This window comes from Montipora capricornis, chromosome 11, assembly GCF_036669925.1.
Source record: "Montipora capricornis isolate CH-2021 chromosome 11, ASM3666992v2, whole genome shotgun sequence".
In the NCBI taxonomy this organism is placed as follows: Eukaryota; Metazoa; Cnidaria; class Anthozoa; order Scleractinia; family Acroporidae; genus Montipora; species Montipora capricornis.
Window position 1 is genome coordinate 26361173 of NC_090893.1, and position 20000 is coordinate 26381172.

A 20000-nucleotide genomic window follows, 5' to 3' on the forward strand; every position below is an offset into this window, starting at 1 on the left:
TGGCGCATAGCAACCGTCGTCAAGCAGTTAGTCACTTGAGGGAAAACCAAGAATAGGGGATTCTTTCCCTTTTCCGGCTTTTTCGCACATATCAAAACCGTTTTTTTTACCACACATGAATAATCTCCATTCCTGTTTCTAAAAAAAAAGGAGTTTTCTCCTGGATAGAATTGTCACGCCTTGAAATAACTTGTTTGTTTCATCTTTGTTGGTCGCGTTGCCTTAAGATATAGCTTAAGATAAGAAACAGACATCGGATTTCACATCCAAAGGATAGAGTTACTTTTCAAAGACTTTTATTAGTGAAGAAGTTGTTTTAATTGAATTAGAAAAGAGACTTTAAAGGTTTTTAGAAGATTTTCGGGGGTGGATCAAAAAAACAACAACAAAACTTAGTAATACCAAGGCTTTAATTTTAAATGAAATGATGCGTTAAGAGACTTTTTGTCAATATTCGTTAGGAGCCAAACTTTATTTTCGTTAGGAGCCAAACTTTATTTTGTTTATTTTGTTTATTTTGTTTGCTCTGGCCAAACATAAAAACACCTGCAAGAGACTGGCAACATGCAATGTAGATAAATGTTCAAGGATTGAAGATCACCATATAATTAACGAATCTCCAGTTGGACCGAACGAAATTGTAGAGTTCCAGAGAATAAGGATGTTGCGGTTTTACCATCTCGATGAGTGGGCAAAATGGCGCGAAAAAATCACTGTGTTTGTTCGCGGGAATGCTTGTCAAAAATTGAGCGCAGTGTTTGATTTAGCGAAGGAAATTACCATAATAATTTAAGCCGGTAAAAGGCAAAGGATTTCATTTCAAAAGTTTGGAGGGTTGTCCAATATAGTTTCGTTTAATCCTGTTCCGGGACTCCTTCTTACCCCGCCTTGAAAATGGGCCTGGAACCCAGGCGGGAAAAGAGAGAGTCCTGTATTACTTGCAGGCGCATGCTCGAAATGACGCCATTTTTTTCCCCAAAACTGGGGGAAAACCATATTTAGAAAAAGATTCCTTATTTGGGCATGGTTTATTCCGAGTGCTTTTACACTGGATACATGGGGATAATGTGAAAGGAAATTATAACGCCAAGTTTCTGTAGGATGATTGATTTCGCACGTTAAGAAATGCCACTTTACCTTTGTGTCTAAGGCGGAACAACTGCAAGCTATCCATGCAGTCGTTACCGGTAATAATGGTTTTGTTAAACCTGCAACAGGATTTGGCAAGTCTGTTTGCTACATGGTTGTTTCTTTAATATGTTTACAATTGTCTTCGATCCGAGTCCGATGTTAATTGTAAATCAGTCCTTTTAAAAATTCTTTGACTTGGGCCATTTTAGTTTCAATAGGAATAAAACGCAAACAGCGGTTAAATTTATCTGTAACTGAATAATAATCACTTCTGATGATGTATGTTGTAACATACGAAACGTTAAGTTTATAAAAGTTATGCAGTTCAAGCAAATGTTTGTAACCGCTGTTTGCGTTTTATTCCTATTGAAATCAGTCCTTCTTATCGTGAGTCCCAATCGTGGAAGATCAGATGGATGACATACGAAAGAATGGAATTTCGTGCCTGAAATCCAAGTGAACAGCTGCATGATGTTGGCGCAGAAAAATATCAAACTTTGATTTCATTGCTCTCCCGAGACTCCTTGAAACTTACAAATATACTGTAGATCGTGGATGTGAATCGCTCAGCGAAGACTAATAAATATCCTGCTGGAACTCTTGTTTATTGTTCATTATTTATTGTTCATTACTTCTGCCGATCTGGTTATGTGATAGTTGCACTGATCCAGTGAACATATATTTGAGTTGCACAGTAATTATTGAAACTGTGATTGTTTCAGGAATTTAGGCCTACCAATTTTTTTCAAAATCGGGGACAAATTGTTTGGATACCCAATATAAAACAGTCAGGTAAAAAATGTCGTAAATACTCTCAGTTTTATCAGGAATAATACACAAACACCGGTGACAAACAGAGTAATTTTTTGTTTAGTAATTAGAGTAGAGTAATTTACTCAGACTATTAATTTTTCCTTAGAACACTTTTTCAAAGAACTCCGATTTCGTCGCATTAAATCTTTCTTTCCTTACAAGGACAGACTTAGGGCCGTGGCCAAATGGCTAAGGTTTTATGTAGAGCTGGCTGTTGAGACTGCAATGATTTTTATATCGGAAAAACTAAAAGAAGATTGCTTGACAACAAAACTGAGCATTATTAATATATTCCTGATAAAGTTAGATAAAAAGTTAAACGAAATTGAATCACAACCTGGACTATGTGTTTCCAGTTTGTGTTGATAACGCAATGATGAAGCAATAATGTTCCTATTAAATTTATACATATATATGCACAGTCAAACATCGATTATTCGGACGTTAATTGTCATAATTTTTTTTTTTGGTCAAAATTTGTTCATGAATATTCATTAATAAGGATGAAAAATGCTACTTAAAAGCGTGTGTCACCTTGCTTTTATTGCTGCTACTTAAAAGCACTCTCCTTCTGAAACTCATTGCTAGAGGTAAAGTACCGCAGATAATATGAAATTCTGACTCCGAGTTGTTTTGTTGCTTACTAAATTCCTATGCTATATTTACTAGTCCAGCCTTTGCATCGCTTTATTGCGATCTTCTCTCAGTCGTTACATTTATTCAGTAGTAATTTTCCAACATCACTGCGATCGGGGTTTTTTCTCCTCGTTTGGTCACGACGAGGAATAATTTAGATGTCCTCTTTCCTGACACTGCAAATCACATAGTACTTCTCATATACGATTTTTTGTCGGAGTTTCAAGGTTCCCTTTATTTACATATCCAGCCTGGCATCTAATGCAATATGATTTGCTCATTCCGAGCATGCGCCTGCGAGTAATACAGGACTCTCTCTTTACCCGCCTGGGTTCCAGGCCCATTTTCAGGGCGGGGTCAGAGGAAGACCCGCAACAGGACTAAGTTACGTTATGCTTGGTGAAGGTGTCACAATATGACCCTCTACAACCATCCATCCCAACCAAAAAGTAATACAAGCAGTAAATTCTTTTAGGAGAGACCATGGCCATGAGACGCATTGTAACTTGGCATGCATGCAAAGGACCATGAATTTCATTATCCAGTTGTATTGATGTATGAAAATTAGCCTGCGTAGCTGACGGTTCATATCGGTGCGCGAGAGATTAAGCACAGTCTGTCCTTGCCTGTCTGTTGCTCATTGAGTCAGTCAGCCAGCTAGTCACTTATTTTTATTTCTTTCTGTCTGTCTGTCTGTCTATGATCCCGTCGGGCGTCGGTCGGTCGATCGGTAGGTCGTTCGGTCAGTAAGTCAGTCAGTCGGTCTGTCGGTCAATGAGTCGGTCGGTGAGGCGGTCGATGGTTCTGTCGGTCGGTCTTCCGGCCAGTCAGTCAGTCCGTCAGGCAATGGGCCATTTCCGATTTGCTGTTTGCCTTGATTTCGAGGTGAGTCTTGGTACCTATGTTAGCTATCGTAAGGGAAATGAGTTTGATTGCATAAGAATATACAACTCATCTCCCGTTTCAATAGTTTTTCACGAGGCCTCGTTTTGAAACTGAGGCATGCAGCAACGTGGAAATGGGCTCATCATCAATCCGTTTTCGTACCTTGCAGTTAATAACGCTGGGATTGGTTTATGGGCAGCACTGGAATGCACACCAATCGACATGGCAAAGGAAATGTACGAAATCAACTTCTTTGGCGCTGTGAGATTGATCCAAGCTGTGCTTCCAGGGATGAAAGCGAGGCGAACTGGTCACATTATCAATAACAGTAGTCATTTGGGTATTGTTGGCGTACCTTTCAATGCAATGTATTGTTCAACAAAGTTTGCCTTAGAGGGACTTACCGAGGCCCTAGCTCCAACACTGCTCCATTTCAACATCAGGTAAGAACATATTTTGAAATTAGATTCCGGAAGGAGGGAAAAGGGGCTGGCGCAGTGGTGAGAGGACTCGCCTCCCACCATTGAGGCTTGGTTTCGATTCAAAGACTCGGCGTCATGTATGGGTTGACTTTGTTGGTTTTTTCTTCTCTGCTCCGAGAGGTTTTTCTATGGTTACTTTGATTTTCCCTCTCCTTAAAAACCAAAGTTTGACTTGATATGAGTTTAATGGACTATATTCGTGTTATCAGTATTGGACTTGAACTAGCTTGCAATGGAAGCTAATGCGGGGGAATACATTAAAAAGTATTTGCATTTGAAAAGATTTTCCCGCATTAGCCTCGATTGCAAGCTAGTTCCAGTCCAATACTGAGAATACGAATATGGTCTGTTAATTTACTTTCTCTTTAAAGTGTTCCTAAAAGACGAGTTCGAAATATCAATGTTCAGGCATGGCTACGAGGCGTTATGGTCAACTATCACGGCTCAGTTCTGTTTTCTTTGTCTCACAAGTCTCAAGGGAGATTTCTAAGCAAAATGATATTCAAATCGAACCATAAAGCCTCGTAGCTATGTGTGAATATTGATATAGCGAACGTGGCCTATTGTTGCCTTGACACTTGTAAAGGAGAAAGTTCATTATTATTTTTGGTCAAAGTTAACCACAACTACGGGAATAGTTACTGCGTGATCAACCAGAGAATAAATTATAAAGGTCTTCTTAGAAAGGCTACAATGGCCAATTGAACGCATTGGTTCGATTCACAAAATGTTTTGGAACGACTGAACAAACTAGTTCCCAAGAAACAAGTCGATTAGAAAATTCGTTCCACGCAATAATCATCACAGTGAAGCATACAAGAACGAAGAAAGATCTAGAAACAACGTATAAAATTCTCCTTACCTTTAAAGTTTGCCTTTCTTAAAGAAAAATCATCTGTCCACTTTATCAAATACTTTCAGTTGTGAGGTTACTGTGTCAATCATCGCGGGCGGAAAGGATTTCAAACTAAATTTTTGCTGAGATCGTAAGCACAGAGCACCGTAGTCGAGTGGTGTAGCGTGCGCTCAGAATGCTAAAGAGGTGGTAAAAGAGAGGAAGTTCCAATCGTCGTACGGGAGTTTGGAAACACCGAAGGGAAAAAAAAATTCCCGATCGGGGCTTAACTTAATATCCGTGGGACACATTTATAACGACGATGAAAAAAAAACAAAGTCAAAAAAAGGAACGGGCCTGAATTGTTTCCGTGGCTGCCTTCGGCATCCCACGGAATAATTTGGTCTATAAGAACGCCATTCCACACATATGGTAAATTTTTGCGCTCTTAGTCATAAGCTTCTATAGCACACTAAGGACCTTGACAGTATTAATGAAGTGTCGAAAATAATGATGCATTTGGTCAATCATATTTGTTCTGTTTTAAAGGTGTTCTTTAGTCGAAGAGGGCCCCGTGTCAACATCCGCGCTGACGAATTCAAGAAACTGGGCCTCGACTTTTGATATGCCAACCGCTGACCAAAAGACTCAGGAGTTGTTTGGAAGATTTGCGGCGAAAATGGAGCAGTATTTCGTGACCACGGCCCAAAGTTCAGATGACATTGCGAAGATCGTAAAGGGCATCATTCTTAGTGAGAAACCTAGCCTTCGCTATCAAACAAACGAGAAGTATAGGCCGCATGAGATCAAAGCTAAACTTGTGGATCCAAGTGGAAATTTTATAGTGGAAATGATGAAGGAAGAGCTTCTTGATGAAAAGTAGGGACATTCTAAACATGCCTTACTGAATACATCATTTACATTTTCTGTTTCTTTTTAAAAGTGATTTCTACTTTTCAGCGAAGTCCGCTGACCCCTTTATAGCATCGGTCCCCCTAGCATGCGTTTCGCAAAAAACTATCTCTTTTATGGTCTTCTGATTCTAATTAAGTCCAGACCGAATGCATTGCAATCTAATTAGTTTCTAAGAAGGTCTGATCAGGAAAAGAATCTGAAATAAAATTGAAAAGCAATAAAATAAATTTAAGTATAACGAGAACCGGTGCACATATCTCTGACGAAGGGCCTAACGCTGTCAAATTTCTCTACGGTGGTCAATTTACCATATCAACTGAGTTGATAAGCCTATTTCTGCGTTTCACTTCCCAACCGAAACAGTACCAATGTTTCTTTAGAAATTAAACCCCTTTACCCTTTACCAGGATTGTAATCGCCATTGTGTTTTTTCTAAACTGAATATTGTGCCGTGAACGGGCCGATTTCCAGTTGGCCCAGAGAAAAGTATCCCAAGTGTCCAAGGCCCATCGTCCGGACTACCCGGTGCGAAGAAGGGGCCTTTTCTATCGGACTCCGCTCGCTGCCTTGAGGCCCCAGGCCTCAACCTGGCGTCAGTGGACCCCTCAGTCTTTGGGCCCTAGCTCTCCCGTTTGGTGCCGGGGTCCCCAAACTAGGCATGGAGATGTACGCTCAGGTGGGCAATCCGACGGGGGATCAGCACCTTATCTCTTCAGGTGGAGGCTGTACATATTGAAGAAAACCGAGTTTTTGGGCAAAAATTCCCCCCCTCCCGGTTTGGATCCAGCACCCCCCCCCCACATCCGATCAGGAGGATGCGCAATCACCTTGCGCATCACGTTATACCCTCCGTCAATCAATAGCATCTCCAGGAAAGGCCCTACACTTGATAGAAAAAGTGGTTTGAGCCGTCACTTCTCCCTCCTTTGGGAGCCAGGGACCCCGGACTCTGCCAAGGACATGTGGAATCGCCTTACACGTCTCGTGATACTCTCGGTTTTCAACTAGCGTAACCAGGGAAGGCTCTTCGATCGATAGAAAAAACAAGCGTTTTGTGGCCATAACTCCCCCCAGTTTGGTCCGACCCCCCCCCCCCCCCAACTCCTGTGCTCCACCTCCAGGACCCCCCGCAGGTGCCTGCCAAATTGGGCTCTGTAGTTTCAATCCGAGTATCCAATTTGGCGATGATTACTCCAGTCACCTTCGGAACATGTGCGAGTCCTGCAATTGTAGGTTTGACAGTCTTTTTTTTGTATGGCTGCCTGTGCACACGTTTGAGTTCATATTATAAACATTCCTAGGTTTGAATCCCTTGAGACTCACCTGTGCATACGCCTAGAACTCATTGCCCAACACCGATCCACACCCATTTTGCTCGTCCTCTTGCCCCCACCAACCCCTCCACGACGGTGCCATTGGATCAGCCAAACTCTTTCTTTCCCCCCTCCCGTGATGGGTCGGGGGACTGCGGGACCGGATCAGGAAGATTTAACTCGGGACGGGTGATCCCGTGGTAGGCTCCGATTCGGCAAAGTGGGATGCCTAATGTAAAGACTAAAGAAACCTCGATACTTCTTAGAGTCAAGTATTTTGTGTGTTTGTGGTGCATTCACCACACTCGATAAAAAAGTAAACGCATTAATTAACAAAGTTTCATGCGCGCACTAGATAACGAAAACATCTGTGTTCGTGCGTGATAAAAGAGCTGCAAAAAAATGGCTACCGAACCCGACCCTTGCGACGGTTCTGGCTATAGAAAAAGTCATTCTCGTAAAGACTTCATGGTCTGATGGTTTCAAGTCTATAAGCACACTGGCCTTTACGTCGACAGATATTGAATCAGACACTTATTCTGTGAGACCACAATTTCAATGGCAAGCATTCGAACGCGTTTACAAATCCCTGATTAGTTCTGGTCTAATCCATTGACCCAGGATATTAGTATGCAAATCTTGTCACCTTGCAACCAGTTGGTGGTTACGATTCAAATCATTTACATAGTGCATCGGCCTTGTTTGTATCACAGTAACCGTGACTTAGCAGCAATTCGATTTTCTGTCGACTCATTTTTGCAGATGGATTCTAAAGTCTGTGTCGTGTTGATCTCGGGTTGCTCTAGCGGGATTGGACTGGATACCGCTTTGCTTCTCGCGAACGATCCCGAGAAACGTTTCAAGGTTTACTCCACTATGAGAAATCTGGTGAAGAAAGGAAAATTCGAGGAACACGGAAAGGAATATCTTGAAAAAACATCGGTCATCAAACAGATGGACGTATCTAGTGACGAATCGGTAAGCACGCTGTGGAAAAAATAATCAAAACCGAAGAGAGAATTGATGTATTGTGTGAGTATTTGGGTAATTTAGTGCACATTTCTTACGTAATCTTTATTCTTTTGGTATTGAAATTTTGTCTTCTGGGACGTAGCGGGGGATGTAACATTTGTACAGTGTTACATTTTAAACTTTCCCCCGCACTTCGGGTGAAACTTGAGTGCTACAATCCCCACTGACATGGCCCCTGTGTGTAACTAGAAGATTTTTCTACGTTCATGTTAAGAATGATTGTTTTGCGTTGCTGACAAACGCGATAGCTGCCATGATTTTCATCACATCATTGCAATTGCTAGTAGGATCGTTGTGTATACCTTTACAGCAGGTGGAATCAGGAAAAGCAGCCAGGAGAGAACAGAACGAAATGTTACCCAAACCCAGTGATAATATCAAACCCTTGTTTTACCCAGTTAAGGTCAGGTGACAAATGACCTCGCCTTAGCGGAATTCGTGCTTTTTTTTAGTACTTGTATAATATTCATTTAAGTTGTTGTATTTTTCGAACCAAAGATCATTTCCCCTTCCTAGTTGTTGCGTGCAATTACTGGCCAAACTTTATATCTTTCTTACTTAGTGATTTCTCCAAGGAAAAGGGGTTTAAGCTGTGAAGAATGAGTCGAGCTAGTTTTCGTTGGCAAAATTCCAGCTCAGGCAAACTTTCAGTGAAGATGAAAATGGGTGTTAAAAATTTCTTTTATTTTCGGGGGGCAAATAAGTCTTTTAATGTGCGAAAAAAGGTAACGGAACCATCAAACCTCATTGACAAAACCTCTCCACATAACGACAAAACCACACCACATAATAGTGTTGCTGCAGTACACTATAACAAAAATCCAAAACATCGACACAAAACTTCAAGACCAAAAGAATAAAGATTACGTTAGAAAGTTGTGGCTTTCCATACTTTCCAATTTCCTCGTCGTTGCGAGGCTAGAAAGGATTATTAGCATTAAAACGAAAGAATATTTTATTTGGCCATTATTGTGAAAGAGGTCTATACATGGTTTTCACCTGAGGTCACAGCAGTCATGTTGGTGCACAGAACAGTAGAAGAGAACAGTATTGCAATGCAATACATGAGCCAGAACCTACTGTAGTTTTGGGCATCAACATGGCCGTCTCAACACGTGATTGAAAACCTTCTATAAGGGAATCTGTTGACGTCATTATTTACATTTTGTTCCATTAGAGCGGTTTTCGAATGAGTGTCGTAAAACCAAAACCAAAGTAATTACTTTGGCCAATCAAAAAGGACGGAGGCAATCCAAACGTAGCCGACACAAAGCGTGGGAAAATGTGCACGCGCGAGCCACGATTGGTTTTGGTTTCACTTCTGATTGGTTGAAAAAGTGGCGCGAGAACTTTTAACCAATCACTGAGTGAAGTAATCGTAAACCAAAGTAATTAACTAATTACTTTCGACACTCAATTGAAAACCACTCTAACGTACGAGTTTGCTTAGCCTTCGTAGCGGCCAAAGAGGGTACTGAGGAGGAGGGAAGGAGATGGACGGCCTGTAACAAACCCCCATCTCTTTCCCAACCACCCCCTAATTAATATGCATTTTATCAACCAATCAAAAGTGAGCAAATTAGAGCTATGTATTTTTCGACCTGTTATATTCCAAAGTTCCGCGCCAAACATTGTAATGCGCTAATGACAATGAACACAGCCAAAAAAGGACCAAAACGAAAGGAAAACAACCCAAATTAAGTATGCCGTTTGTGGGGACAAGCCTCAGGGTGTGGAGGTATCTGCATCTTGTTCAGCAATAATCGGTGTTTCATGTGGTACCATAACATTGCTGTTACGTGACACTGGCAAGGTCTATTTACAAAGACTGTTCGAGCTTTCCTCTGGTAGAAAGGTAGGCATATCAGGCCATAAGCGTACTTGTATTAAACAACTTACCTGTAATGAATAGGAACTGTAGTCCTGTGTCTGATTCCTTTTCTTTTTTCTTTTATTTTTAGCCTTGTTCCTACAATCCGTGATTGCTTCCCTCTCTGTTCTTTATATCTGATTGCACGTAATCCGTCACAAACGATAAATCCTTATACGAAATCATGTCAATTATTGGAATCAATACAATTCCGTCACAGGAAAAAAATCAACAACTAAGTTGACCCCATTGGAAAAGGACCTTGACAGTTTCAATGACGTGTCGAAAATGATATTTGCAACTAGAGAATATTATATTAAAAAATGATAGTTGCTTTAAAGGACGCATTTTGTCAACCTTACATATTTCTGCTGTTTTTAAGGTGTTCTTTAGTCGAAGAGGGTCCTGTGGCAAGATCCGTGCTGACGAATTCAAGACTCAAGAGTTGTTTCGAAGATTTGCGGCGAAAATGGAGCAGTATTTCGCGACAACAGCCCAAAGTTCAGATGACATTGCGAAGATAGTGAAGAGCGTCATTCTTTCTGAGAAACCCAGCCTTCGCTATCAAACAAACGAGAAGTATAGACCGCGTATGAGATCAAAGCTAAACTTGTGGATCCAAGTAGAAATTTTATAGTGAAAATGATGAAGGAAGAGCTTCTTGATGAAAAATAGGTGAATTCCAAACTTGCTGTACCGAATACATCATTTGCAGTTCGCGTTTAGTTATATTATTAAAGTTTCAAAAAACTTTGAATCTTCTCTGTTATGTTATTCTCTACTTGCACAAATCCCGTAATTCACTTCTCTAACCCCCCAAGATTTTGCATAATCATTGATTGCAATTTGTCTTGGGACATGAAGATGTCCCACGAGAAATCAAAAACAACGCCTGTGCATTGAAGTGTAATATGGAATTTGTGCAAGTAGAGAATTCTTAGTGTAAGGAGGGATTACGTTTTGTCAATCGTTGGCCGTGTAGCACTTATATTTGAACAGACATAACTGATTAGAGTGTAATGCGAAGTGCTTAGCATCTACTCCATATCTTCGGGCTAGATCACCGCTGCTCTACCGACTGAGCTACAAGGTCAGACGAGAACAGGCCGTGGCAACTGACGATCTTAAAGTCACGGCAATGAACATGTACTTAGCATTGTGTTTTTTTCTAATTTAAATGTTGTGCTACAGTACAGTGTTTGAAATTCTTGGTTTTCACCTGACGCAATATAGAAGCTAAATCTAGAGTAAAGAATCTCCGATTGTTTGTGGTGCATTCACCACACTCGATAACATAAGGAACCGCATTAATTACACCAAAAACCCATAAGGGTTGAAACGTGTAACGGACCCTTGTGTGCTGGGAAATAAGCTTCCGAGTATTCAATTTGCTAAGTACCATATTTGGAACAGTAAGAGAGAAGCATTCAACCAATCAGATCGCAAGAACGCCGTGACGCAATACCACCAATGTTCTCGAGCGAAATTAACTGGAGCGAGGGGTTTCCAAATATGGTACTTAGCACTGAATATTCGGAAGCTGTAATGGCGCGTTACACGTTTCAACCCTTATATGGGTTTCTGTTAACACTGATATTTCGTCTCCTCAATCACTTTATAGAGTCTTTATACAGTTTATCTGACGCGCAACAAAGCAAGTATCTGAAAGACTTGATATTGCCTAATTGATTCCAATAACATTTTTCAGTTTCAGCGAAGAAAAATCTCTTTACGTCGACAGATATTGAATCAGATATTCTGCGAGACCTCACTGAATTTCAATGGAAAGAATTCGAACGCATTTACAAATCCCTGATTACTTCTGGTCTAATCCATTGACCCGGGTGAATCACAGGAGTTGTTCACAAAACAACTGCACATAACTGGTACATTAACTTCCCAGATTTGATTATTTGTTAGATTCACGCCTCTTTGATATTAATTGCTTAATTTAATATGTATTTCTGACGAAAACGGAGACCTTGCGAGTTCACTATTTTCTATTTTCATATTCCCCATAATACACTTTGTTTCCCCCAGAAATTTTGCATAAGCCATTGTTTTCTTGGGACAATGCATAATAATTCCCAAGAGGATTTGAAAACAGTGGTTCAGTATACAAAATTTGGGGGGCAAACAATTAAAGTGTGAAAATAGCGAATGAATTAGCTGAATTCGCACAGTACTTGGCTGAAAAGCTGCTCCAAATTTTTAATATTATAGACGGTATGAGAAAACCGCACTAATGAAAAACTATGGCATTGTATGCCCTAGGTCAGGAGCTATGGTGTGTCGTGAAACTCTAACTTTAAAAGTTCGTAAAAGTGGAAGAAAATTCAGTGTTAAATACTGCACGGGTGTATATTGCAGTGCAAGTATTGTGAAAGTATTATAGAAATAAAAAGTAAAAAAGGAAACTTAGGGGAAAGGAAAGTTACTTTTAAAGTTAAAAAAGTTCAAGGCATATTGTAAATTGCCATCTGAAATTTGAAGACCGCCGAGTCAGAGAGTATGTGACGGAAATTAGCAAACCATTTTGAGTATTAACACGTCTTATACCGATCGGTATTTCAGAGCTTCAAGCGTTTGGTGGCTGTGGTATACGAATAATTAAATATTTCAAATATAAAACGACAAGGGACCAATTGGTAAACATAGCCAGCTGAAAAACGCGGTGAACCAGGGAAAACAGCCCAGGACATTCGTATGCAAATCATCCCACGCTGTATCAACCAGTTGTGTGATACTGTTTCAAATCATTTGCATAGTGCATCGTCCTTGTTAGCATCACAGTTACCGTGACTCAGCAGCGAATCGATTTTCTGTGGACTCCGTTTTGCAGATGGCTTCCAAAGTGTACGTTGTGTTGATCTCGGGTTGTTCTAGTGGTATTGGACTGGATACCGCTTTGCATCTCGCGAAAGATCCCGAGAAACGTTTCAAGGTTTACGCCACTATGCGAAATCTGGCCAAGAAAGGAAAACTCGAGGAACATGGAAAGGAATATCTTGGAAAAACGTTGGTCATCGAACAGATGGACGTATCCAGTGACGAATCGGTCAAGAACGCTGTCGAAAAAATCATCAAAAGCGAAGAGAGAATTGATATATTGTGTGAGTATGTGGCTCATAATAATTTAGTGCAAATGAGCTCCATTGTTGTTGAATGATTTTACTCGCTTTGCTCTTAAGCAAGTATTTCCTTTGAGTGTGCACACCCTAAATGGAGCTTTACTGGCGCTTTTTTGCTCTAAGAAAACCGCGTTTGCTTCGCATTTTCCCCGCCGGGGCCATGCACTTGATTATGCATTTTCTTTCCCGATCGCGTTATTTTAAGTAGCTGTCATTCATCTTTATGTCACAAATTTCCAACAAAGCACTTCTTGAAGATTACGCAAGATGAAACATCGGTGGAAACCGGAGAGATGGTTTGTTATGGTTTCAGACGAATTTGATATAAAACAAAAGCGAATTCGGTCAAAACCCCTCGAGTACCGATGAAACAAGTGCCCTCCAAGCTTGCGCAAGGTTGTTTTGGGCTTGTTCGTTATTATCATTCTTTCAGCCTTAGTTCTCAGCAGAGCAGTGTAGCAGCTCTCGTAAGCTGCTATTGTTTGGTATTGTAAGGAACTTCTATTGTTTTTCAGTATAATTCAGCACTTGGTTTCGCAATCTTTTTCTCTCAACATCCTCTATCATGTCGACACTGTTCACTTCGAATTAACAGAATTTAGATTTCACATTAAATGCGCGACTCGCCCAACAGGATCGCTTCCAAAAAGGAATCATAATTAATTTAATTTGAATGACCTCTAATTATGGATTTCATTTGTGTAACTGAAAGAAAAAACTAATGAATGGGTTTTCGAGAGCTTTAACTTATCTGGATATCTTCTTTGACACTCCATTTTCTTCGACTTTTTTTGTCAGTGGAATTCACAGAATGCAGTGCTGAATTGTCCTGTAATGTTCAATTCACGTTGCATTAAATACATCTAAACAACACTGGAGTAACATAATTACTTGAACAAAAGAGAATTTAATTAAAATGATTTCAATTCAAAAAAGCTTTCGAAGCCGACAAGGTCTAACTCATGAAATTTGAAAAAAAACATTAATTGCTATCATAAAGCGGTTTTCAATTAACAAAAATAATTAAAAGCGAAAAGAGAAAAGAAAAAGAAAAAAAAAAAAAAAAAAGAAAAAGAAAGCTCAAAGTTTTCGATTCCCGAGTCCGGTTTTCGTTTACACATTCTGGATTTTCCACACGGCAAAGCCAGCTTCCCAAACACCGAAAACACCAAAAATGGCAGAAAAGGGAAAATACTTCGCTGGGGAGCAGTCACAACCATGACGTTTTTGCTTTCTGTCGTTTCCAGACAAAGACAAACGCACACTTTTGTCATGTAACATTCTGTGGTCTCCTACAGCTACACGCTGAGACAATGACTTGAACTCAAGGTGCATCATTTCTGGGTTATGATTTCTGTGTTCGTTGCAAGAGGCAACATGACAGGGCGCTTGCCTTGAGATCCGGGGATCCCGGGTTCAAGACTCCTTCTAACTACTAGTTGAATTTGATCCTGGTAGCCCTTGCTTCAACTTCTCGCCTGCACTTGTAAATAGCCAACTAATTTGACTCCGGCCAGTTGGGATTCTAACAGTTGTTTTTGTTGTTGATCTGTTCTCTCGTTTCGTTCATTTTGTTTCATTGACCCTGAAAAGCCCATATGGGGAGTGGTCAGTTAAGCATCTATATGTTTGTATAAATCGAAAAACCGCCTGTGCTTGCATAAAGTACTGTAGAAGTATCTTGATCAATTGATTGTTAGTAGTTTAGCGGTTTCTAAGGACGCCAACGTTATGAATATCAAATTGTTTGGTACACAGTTTCCATATCGAAGTTCGAAGACTTTTCACTAAATATTGGAATGACCCGACGTTATATTTTCAGACGATGTTCTCAAAGTCGTCGTCTTCCTCCCTTAATTAAGCTCTCTATAAAAATGGAAAAATAAAGAAAAAACGCGATTAGTCTTTATTGAGAAAATAAGAGATGGGTGCTGCATGGTGCTTTGACATGTCCAGCCAATCACCCGGTGGTATCGCAAACGTAAAGAAAAAAGACAATGGGTTTAGCCCCATAGCCAATGAGGTGGAAGTGATTTCATTACCAGCCAATGAGAAGCCACTGGCGTCATTAAACATTTGATTACAAAGTCATAGTCAAAGTCAAAGTAAAATCAATCATCGACAACCAATCAAAACGCAAAAATACTATTCGATGATTTGTTCCCGGTTACTTCATCCGGTCATGACGTGAGGGAAACGGTAGGCATGTTGTTGAATACTAACGCTGTAATAAATAACTTCAAAACTGATCGCCATGATTCGCAACCTCGAGAGTTCTGGGCACCTTAACCGTTATCCTCACGGATCGACGTTTTTCGGTGGGAATAATCCAATACAACTACTGCAAACCTTAACAAAAAATATGCCATAATGATTCTCTTCCAATTTTTTTTAACTTTTCAATAACACCTCGTTCAACAGTTAACAACGCTGGACTGGGTATGCTCGGCGTTTTGGAGACCATACCAGTGGAAAAGGCCAAACAACTGTTTGACGTGAATTTCTTTGGCGTTCTTCGAACCATTCAAGCCGTCCTTCCTTACATGAAAAAAAGGAGAAGTGGTTTGATCCTCAACAACAGCAGCCTCTTTGGTCTTGTGGGAGCGCCTTTCAACGAGTTGTACTGTGCGGCGAAGTTTGCTTTAGAGGGTTTGACGGAATCATTGGCTCCAACTCTGCTCTTCTTTGATATCAGGTTAGGTGCATGTTTAAATTATAATAACTGCCTCACCAATATTGCCAACAGATCTTTTTTTTAAATTAATTTTTGCCATTTGTCCAAATTTAAAATAAATGGGATGGTTTTTGCTGGAACGTTTACTTCAATTTGAACCAAAGCTCCAATTTAAGAAAAATCTGGATAGTTCCCATCAACCAATCAAATGCCAAGATAAATAAAAGAACCGAGTAGTGGTCAATCAGGTTTTGGCTATTATCACTGCAATTATTATCATGCAATAATTTCCATATTGGACAGCAAGTAGTCCTCAGTATTACATATATTAACAACAACAAAAGATATCCAGGGAAAGGAATAAGCTCGTAAGCCGTCAGCGCTATTTTTTTAATGGAAGGTCAAGAATATACACTTGACGACCTTGATTTTCCAAATTCATTTCCCCAGGAACTGCAGTCTGCCTTTATAATTTATGTCAATGTATGGTTTTTTTGGTTTAATTTAGAAAACATGGCCGCTGTAATATCACGTAGTTGAATTGGTTTAAAGGGATTGAGTGCGATTGACTCGTTCATTTTCTTCCATTTGAAATTTATCCTTTATCGATTTTCATGAGAAGTGAATCGTCTGGACTCGACGTATTCACGATTAATTTTCATGTCAAGGTGACAGAAGGTCTTACTTTCTGAAAGAAATAACCAAACAAATCATCTGATTGATCAGCAGGTCTCCTAGCCCAAAAACAAAAACAGACTTGATCTAAAGATTGAGAATTCACATTCGTTGCGGTTGCATTAGGGAGTTAACACTAGTGTTAAATCAATTGCTATTGTTCAGTGTTACCCTAGGGATTTAAAGTACCAAAGAGTTGACACCAGAGCAGTGTCAACACTAGTCTCCCTCGCAGCCGTTTTTTGGATGTCACGGAAAGTTCCCCCAAAAGTTACTTTTGGGGGAACGTTGCGTGACATCCAAAAAACGGCTGCGAGGGAGACTATGTCAACACCGGTGTTACACTGTGTTTCTCTGAAGTGTGACCGCAACCCTTAACGTCAAAACGTTAAAGGGGATTTTACACGAGTCGAATTTTACCACCGATTTTTACCGCTCAAATGCGTGCCGCATGTGACAGCACGATTTTTTCTTATTAACAGTGCCGCACGGTTATTTTTTTCTCATTTAACTGATATCCTTATCTCCATTGCTCTGTAGGTGTGTACTAATCGAGCCAGGCCCTGTGGCGTCCTCGTTTGGAGAAAATCTGAGCTCGCCAGGCACCGACAGTTTCGACAAGGTGAAAGCGGATGAGAAGAGCTTGGAATTGATGAAAGCCTTTGGAGAGAAAACTGGCAAGAGAATATCCAGCACAATGCAGACCGGAGACGAAATCGCCAAAATGGTGGAGGAAATCATTTTGAGCAAGAATCCCAAATTGCGCTATCCAACGAACGACAAATATAATCCCGATGAAATGGAAGCCAAATATTCAGATGTTTCTGGTGAAGGGTTAGCGAATATGCTCAAGAAGAACTACTTCGAGTAATTGAAGGCGAAAAACGATCATGTCCAATGCAGTGACATTCAACTGAGGGGGTTGGGTCACGGCATTGCAGTTGATTTTGTGTAGTTTTACCATTTACTTGTCACGCAACTTAACGCTAACCCAAAAATTACTTTAAACACACAAACTAAAGCTTCCTGACAAATAAAGTGTTTCTCGATCGTAGAGAAACAACAGAGATAAACTTTGAAAACTGTTCACCCAGCTGTTTTCAATAAACCCCTTTTCAATCAATGTTAAACTGTTTCAGTTTTTAACCATCCCTGCCTCCTTTTGTATTTGCTGCATGTTTTATTCAAACCTTTCGTCAATGCTTTACTGTAAATTTGAATGCTTTTAAGTTTTGCTTGATTTGGTTGCCAGTTTCCAGACGTTGAATTTAGCGAAATTTCGAGACACAGCCTCTTTAAGTTAAGGAATGTTAAAGGAGTTTTTTTGCACATCGACAAAGAAGTCTGATTATTATATGATTACCACTTGAAATAAAGATTTTGTCTATCTCAAGATTTTAGTCATCATGAGTAAGGGAAAAGGAGGCAGCGTGCAACACCAGAAGGGAACTCTTGTGTTCATATGGAAAGCCACAACTTTCTTATGTAATCTTTATTCCTTTGGTCTTCAAGTATTGTATTGATGTTTTGGAGTTTGTCATAGTGTACTGTGGCAATATTATTGTCACGGTGACGAGATTTACCTGTTATGTTTCCATCCTGATGTGTTGAGGTCTTCTTTTGACGTGCTTGATGTGTTTATAAACATTGAAGGGGCAAAAATCGATGTCATAAAAGAACCTCACCACACCACATAAGATGTAAACACAGCACGTCAAAGAAAAACCTTAAACACGTCATAATGAAACACAACACGTAACCATCAAACCTTCATTTGTCACATAATGACAAAACCTCACCACATAACGACAAAACCACACCACATATTGCCAAAACCACACCACAAAACAAAACGTCAATACCAAAAGAATAAAGAATACTTTTAAGAAACTTATGGCTTTCCATATTTTTCCGTCAGCAGTCCTTTCCTTCCAGCAGAGGTCTCTTCTTTTGCGTTCTCTGGACTGACGAGTACAGGAAAAGAGACCTCTGCCATGGGCCGCATTCGCGGCGGTTACTTAGCAACCGAATCTTCACGTGATGTTTCATGTTATGTGGGCTCACGTAACAGCGGAATTATTGTAAAGGAATGCGCGGGACACAGCGGGCTCAAGTCACAGTCAGCAAACATATCATGGAGCATCTGGTTTGAAGGGTGCCGTCCAAGCTTTTAGGCTGCGGTTGGTACAATGGAGTTTCGATCCATGGCAAAGGTCTCTTTTCCCGTACTCGTCAGGTCAGCCCAACAAGCGAAAAGGAAAAGATACCTCTATTAGCATTGCAGGGAAGAGGAGTTCATAACTTCCAAGTCAAGCTCGATCTGCGAATCCCACCAGTTTGCGGTATTATCTATTATCAGAAAGGCTAGTGCACGATTACTTGCGGGAAAAAAACCTATCGCTTGCTGTGCCCGATTCATCAGGGAGTTTACGGCGACCAAAACGTCACTTCAAAATATAAGTTTGACCTATTCTAAGTATTTTATGGATATTCCCTCTTGTTTATATTATATAATATGGGCGAAGTGTCGTAAAGCAGGATTGGTATGGACGCCGAAATTTGAAGTAAACAGCGAGAAAGAAAGACTCACTGTAGTTTGTCAATTTTGTCGTCAAAACCTTAAATTTGGTCATTTCACGTAGTAGTTTTGACGAGTGCGCGTGAGGAATGTTCAAAAGTGCGTGCCGCAAGTGTAGTACGATCATTTTGGTTTTTTTAACCAATGATATCACTGCTTTTTGGCGTTGTCATTGTCGTAACCGTCATCGTTTCTTAAACTCGCTATTAGGGAGTTTTAGCAACGACCACAGCAACGGCAAAGAGAACGTCACAAATTTGCGTATTTAGCGAGCAAAAGTAATAGCTTTGCACGCTCTGCACGTGCATCTTTTCATTTTTGTCCCTTTCTTTGCCGTCGTCAGCAAAGCAACAACGTGAAATGACCAAATTTGAGGTTCTAGGGAGAACTTCAAGGCTCGTTTACACAGAGCGATTTTATCGCGCGACAAGAGCTGCGATCGAACGGCGATTTTATGGCGACAGCAAATCGCGCGTGTGAACAGCCGGTGATTTCACTGCGATTTGACATTGGACATTTCGTGACAATTACACGACGCAATATTCCACGTCAATATTGACAAGCTTCCCGCTCTAAAAAGAATGAAAACGGGCAGAATTACAGCTTTAGTTCAACAAGAAATAGCGTTTCTAAGCTATGCTGCGCTGATCTACGGTATTTTGGTCTAAAAACCCCGTTGAAGACGGTTAACTTTCAATTGTTTTGCTGGGTACTACTATTTCAATACTCTAAAAAATTCGAATTTCTGGAAGGTTGTCTCGTTAGTGTGGTGGATATCGGAAACTGCGAGGTCAAGCCATCGATCCGGGTTCAACTCTTTGCCTCGCCTATCGTGAATCTTCTCAGCTTGTTTAAAATCTTTGTTTCGTTGAAGTGGATCTGAAGTCTAAAGTAGACTGTACGTCGTAAAAGTTGAATAAAAAGGGAAATGTCAGTTTGAGCGATGGAAAGAAGTGATGACTCTGGTTGCCGTTGCCGTCGTCGTAGCTAAAGCTCTCTTTTATATAGCGTGCGACTACTTGGCTGGCGG

At 40.4% G+C, this 20000-nt stretch overlaps 2 protein-coding genes across 4 annotated transcripts in view; both read left to right on the top strand.

The window, feature by feature from the left end:
• Positions 1-5936, top strand: part of LOC138024111 (retinol dehydrogenase 8-like) — a 16870-nt gene extending 10934 nt beyond the window's left edge. For all 3 annotated transcript variants that reach the window (XM_068871216.1, XM_068871214.1, XM_068871215.1), the window contains exons 3-4: positions 3635-3908; positions 5332-5936. In XM_068871216.1, coding sequence (XP_068727317.1) covers positions 3635-3908; positions 5332-5665 — 608 coding nt within the window. In that variant the 3' untranslated portion in view covers positions 5666-5936. The remainder of the gene's footprint in view (positions 1-3634; positions 3909-5331) is intronic.
• Positions 5937-12654: 6718 nt separating this feature from the next.
• LOC138024959 (retinol dehydrogenase 8-like) lies at positions 12655-17785 on the top strand. The gene is made up of 3 exons (XM_068872165.1): positions 12655-13025; positions 15465-15738; positions 16933-17785. Exons 1-3 carry the CDS (start codon positions 12755-12757, stop codon positions 17261-17263), a joined length of 876 nt encoding a protein of 291 aa, XP_068728266.1. The 5' UTR covers positions 12655-12754; the 3' UTR covers positions 17264-17785.
• Positions 17786-20000: the final 2215 nt, after the last annotated feature.

Excerpts from the sequence above, each read along its gene's own strand:
- LOC138024959 (XM_068872165.1), top strand. The coding sequence starts at position 12,755 with ATGGCTTCCAAAGTGTACGTTGTGTTGATCTCGGGTTGTTCTAGTGGT. Across the intron at positions 13,026-15,464 it reads AGAGAGAATTGATATATTGT|TTAACAACGCTGGACTGGGT; the intron begins GTGAGTATGTGG and ends CTCGTTCAACAG. Across the intron at positions 15,739-16,932 it reads CTGCTCTTCTTTGATATCAG|GTGTGTACTAATCGAGCCAG; the intron begins GTTAGGTGCATG and ends ATTGCTCTGTAG.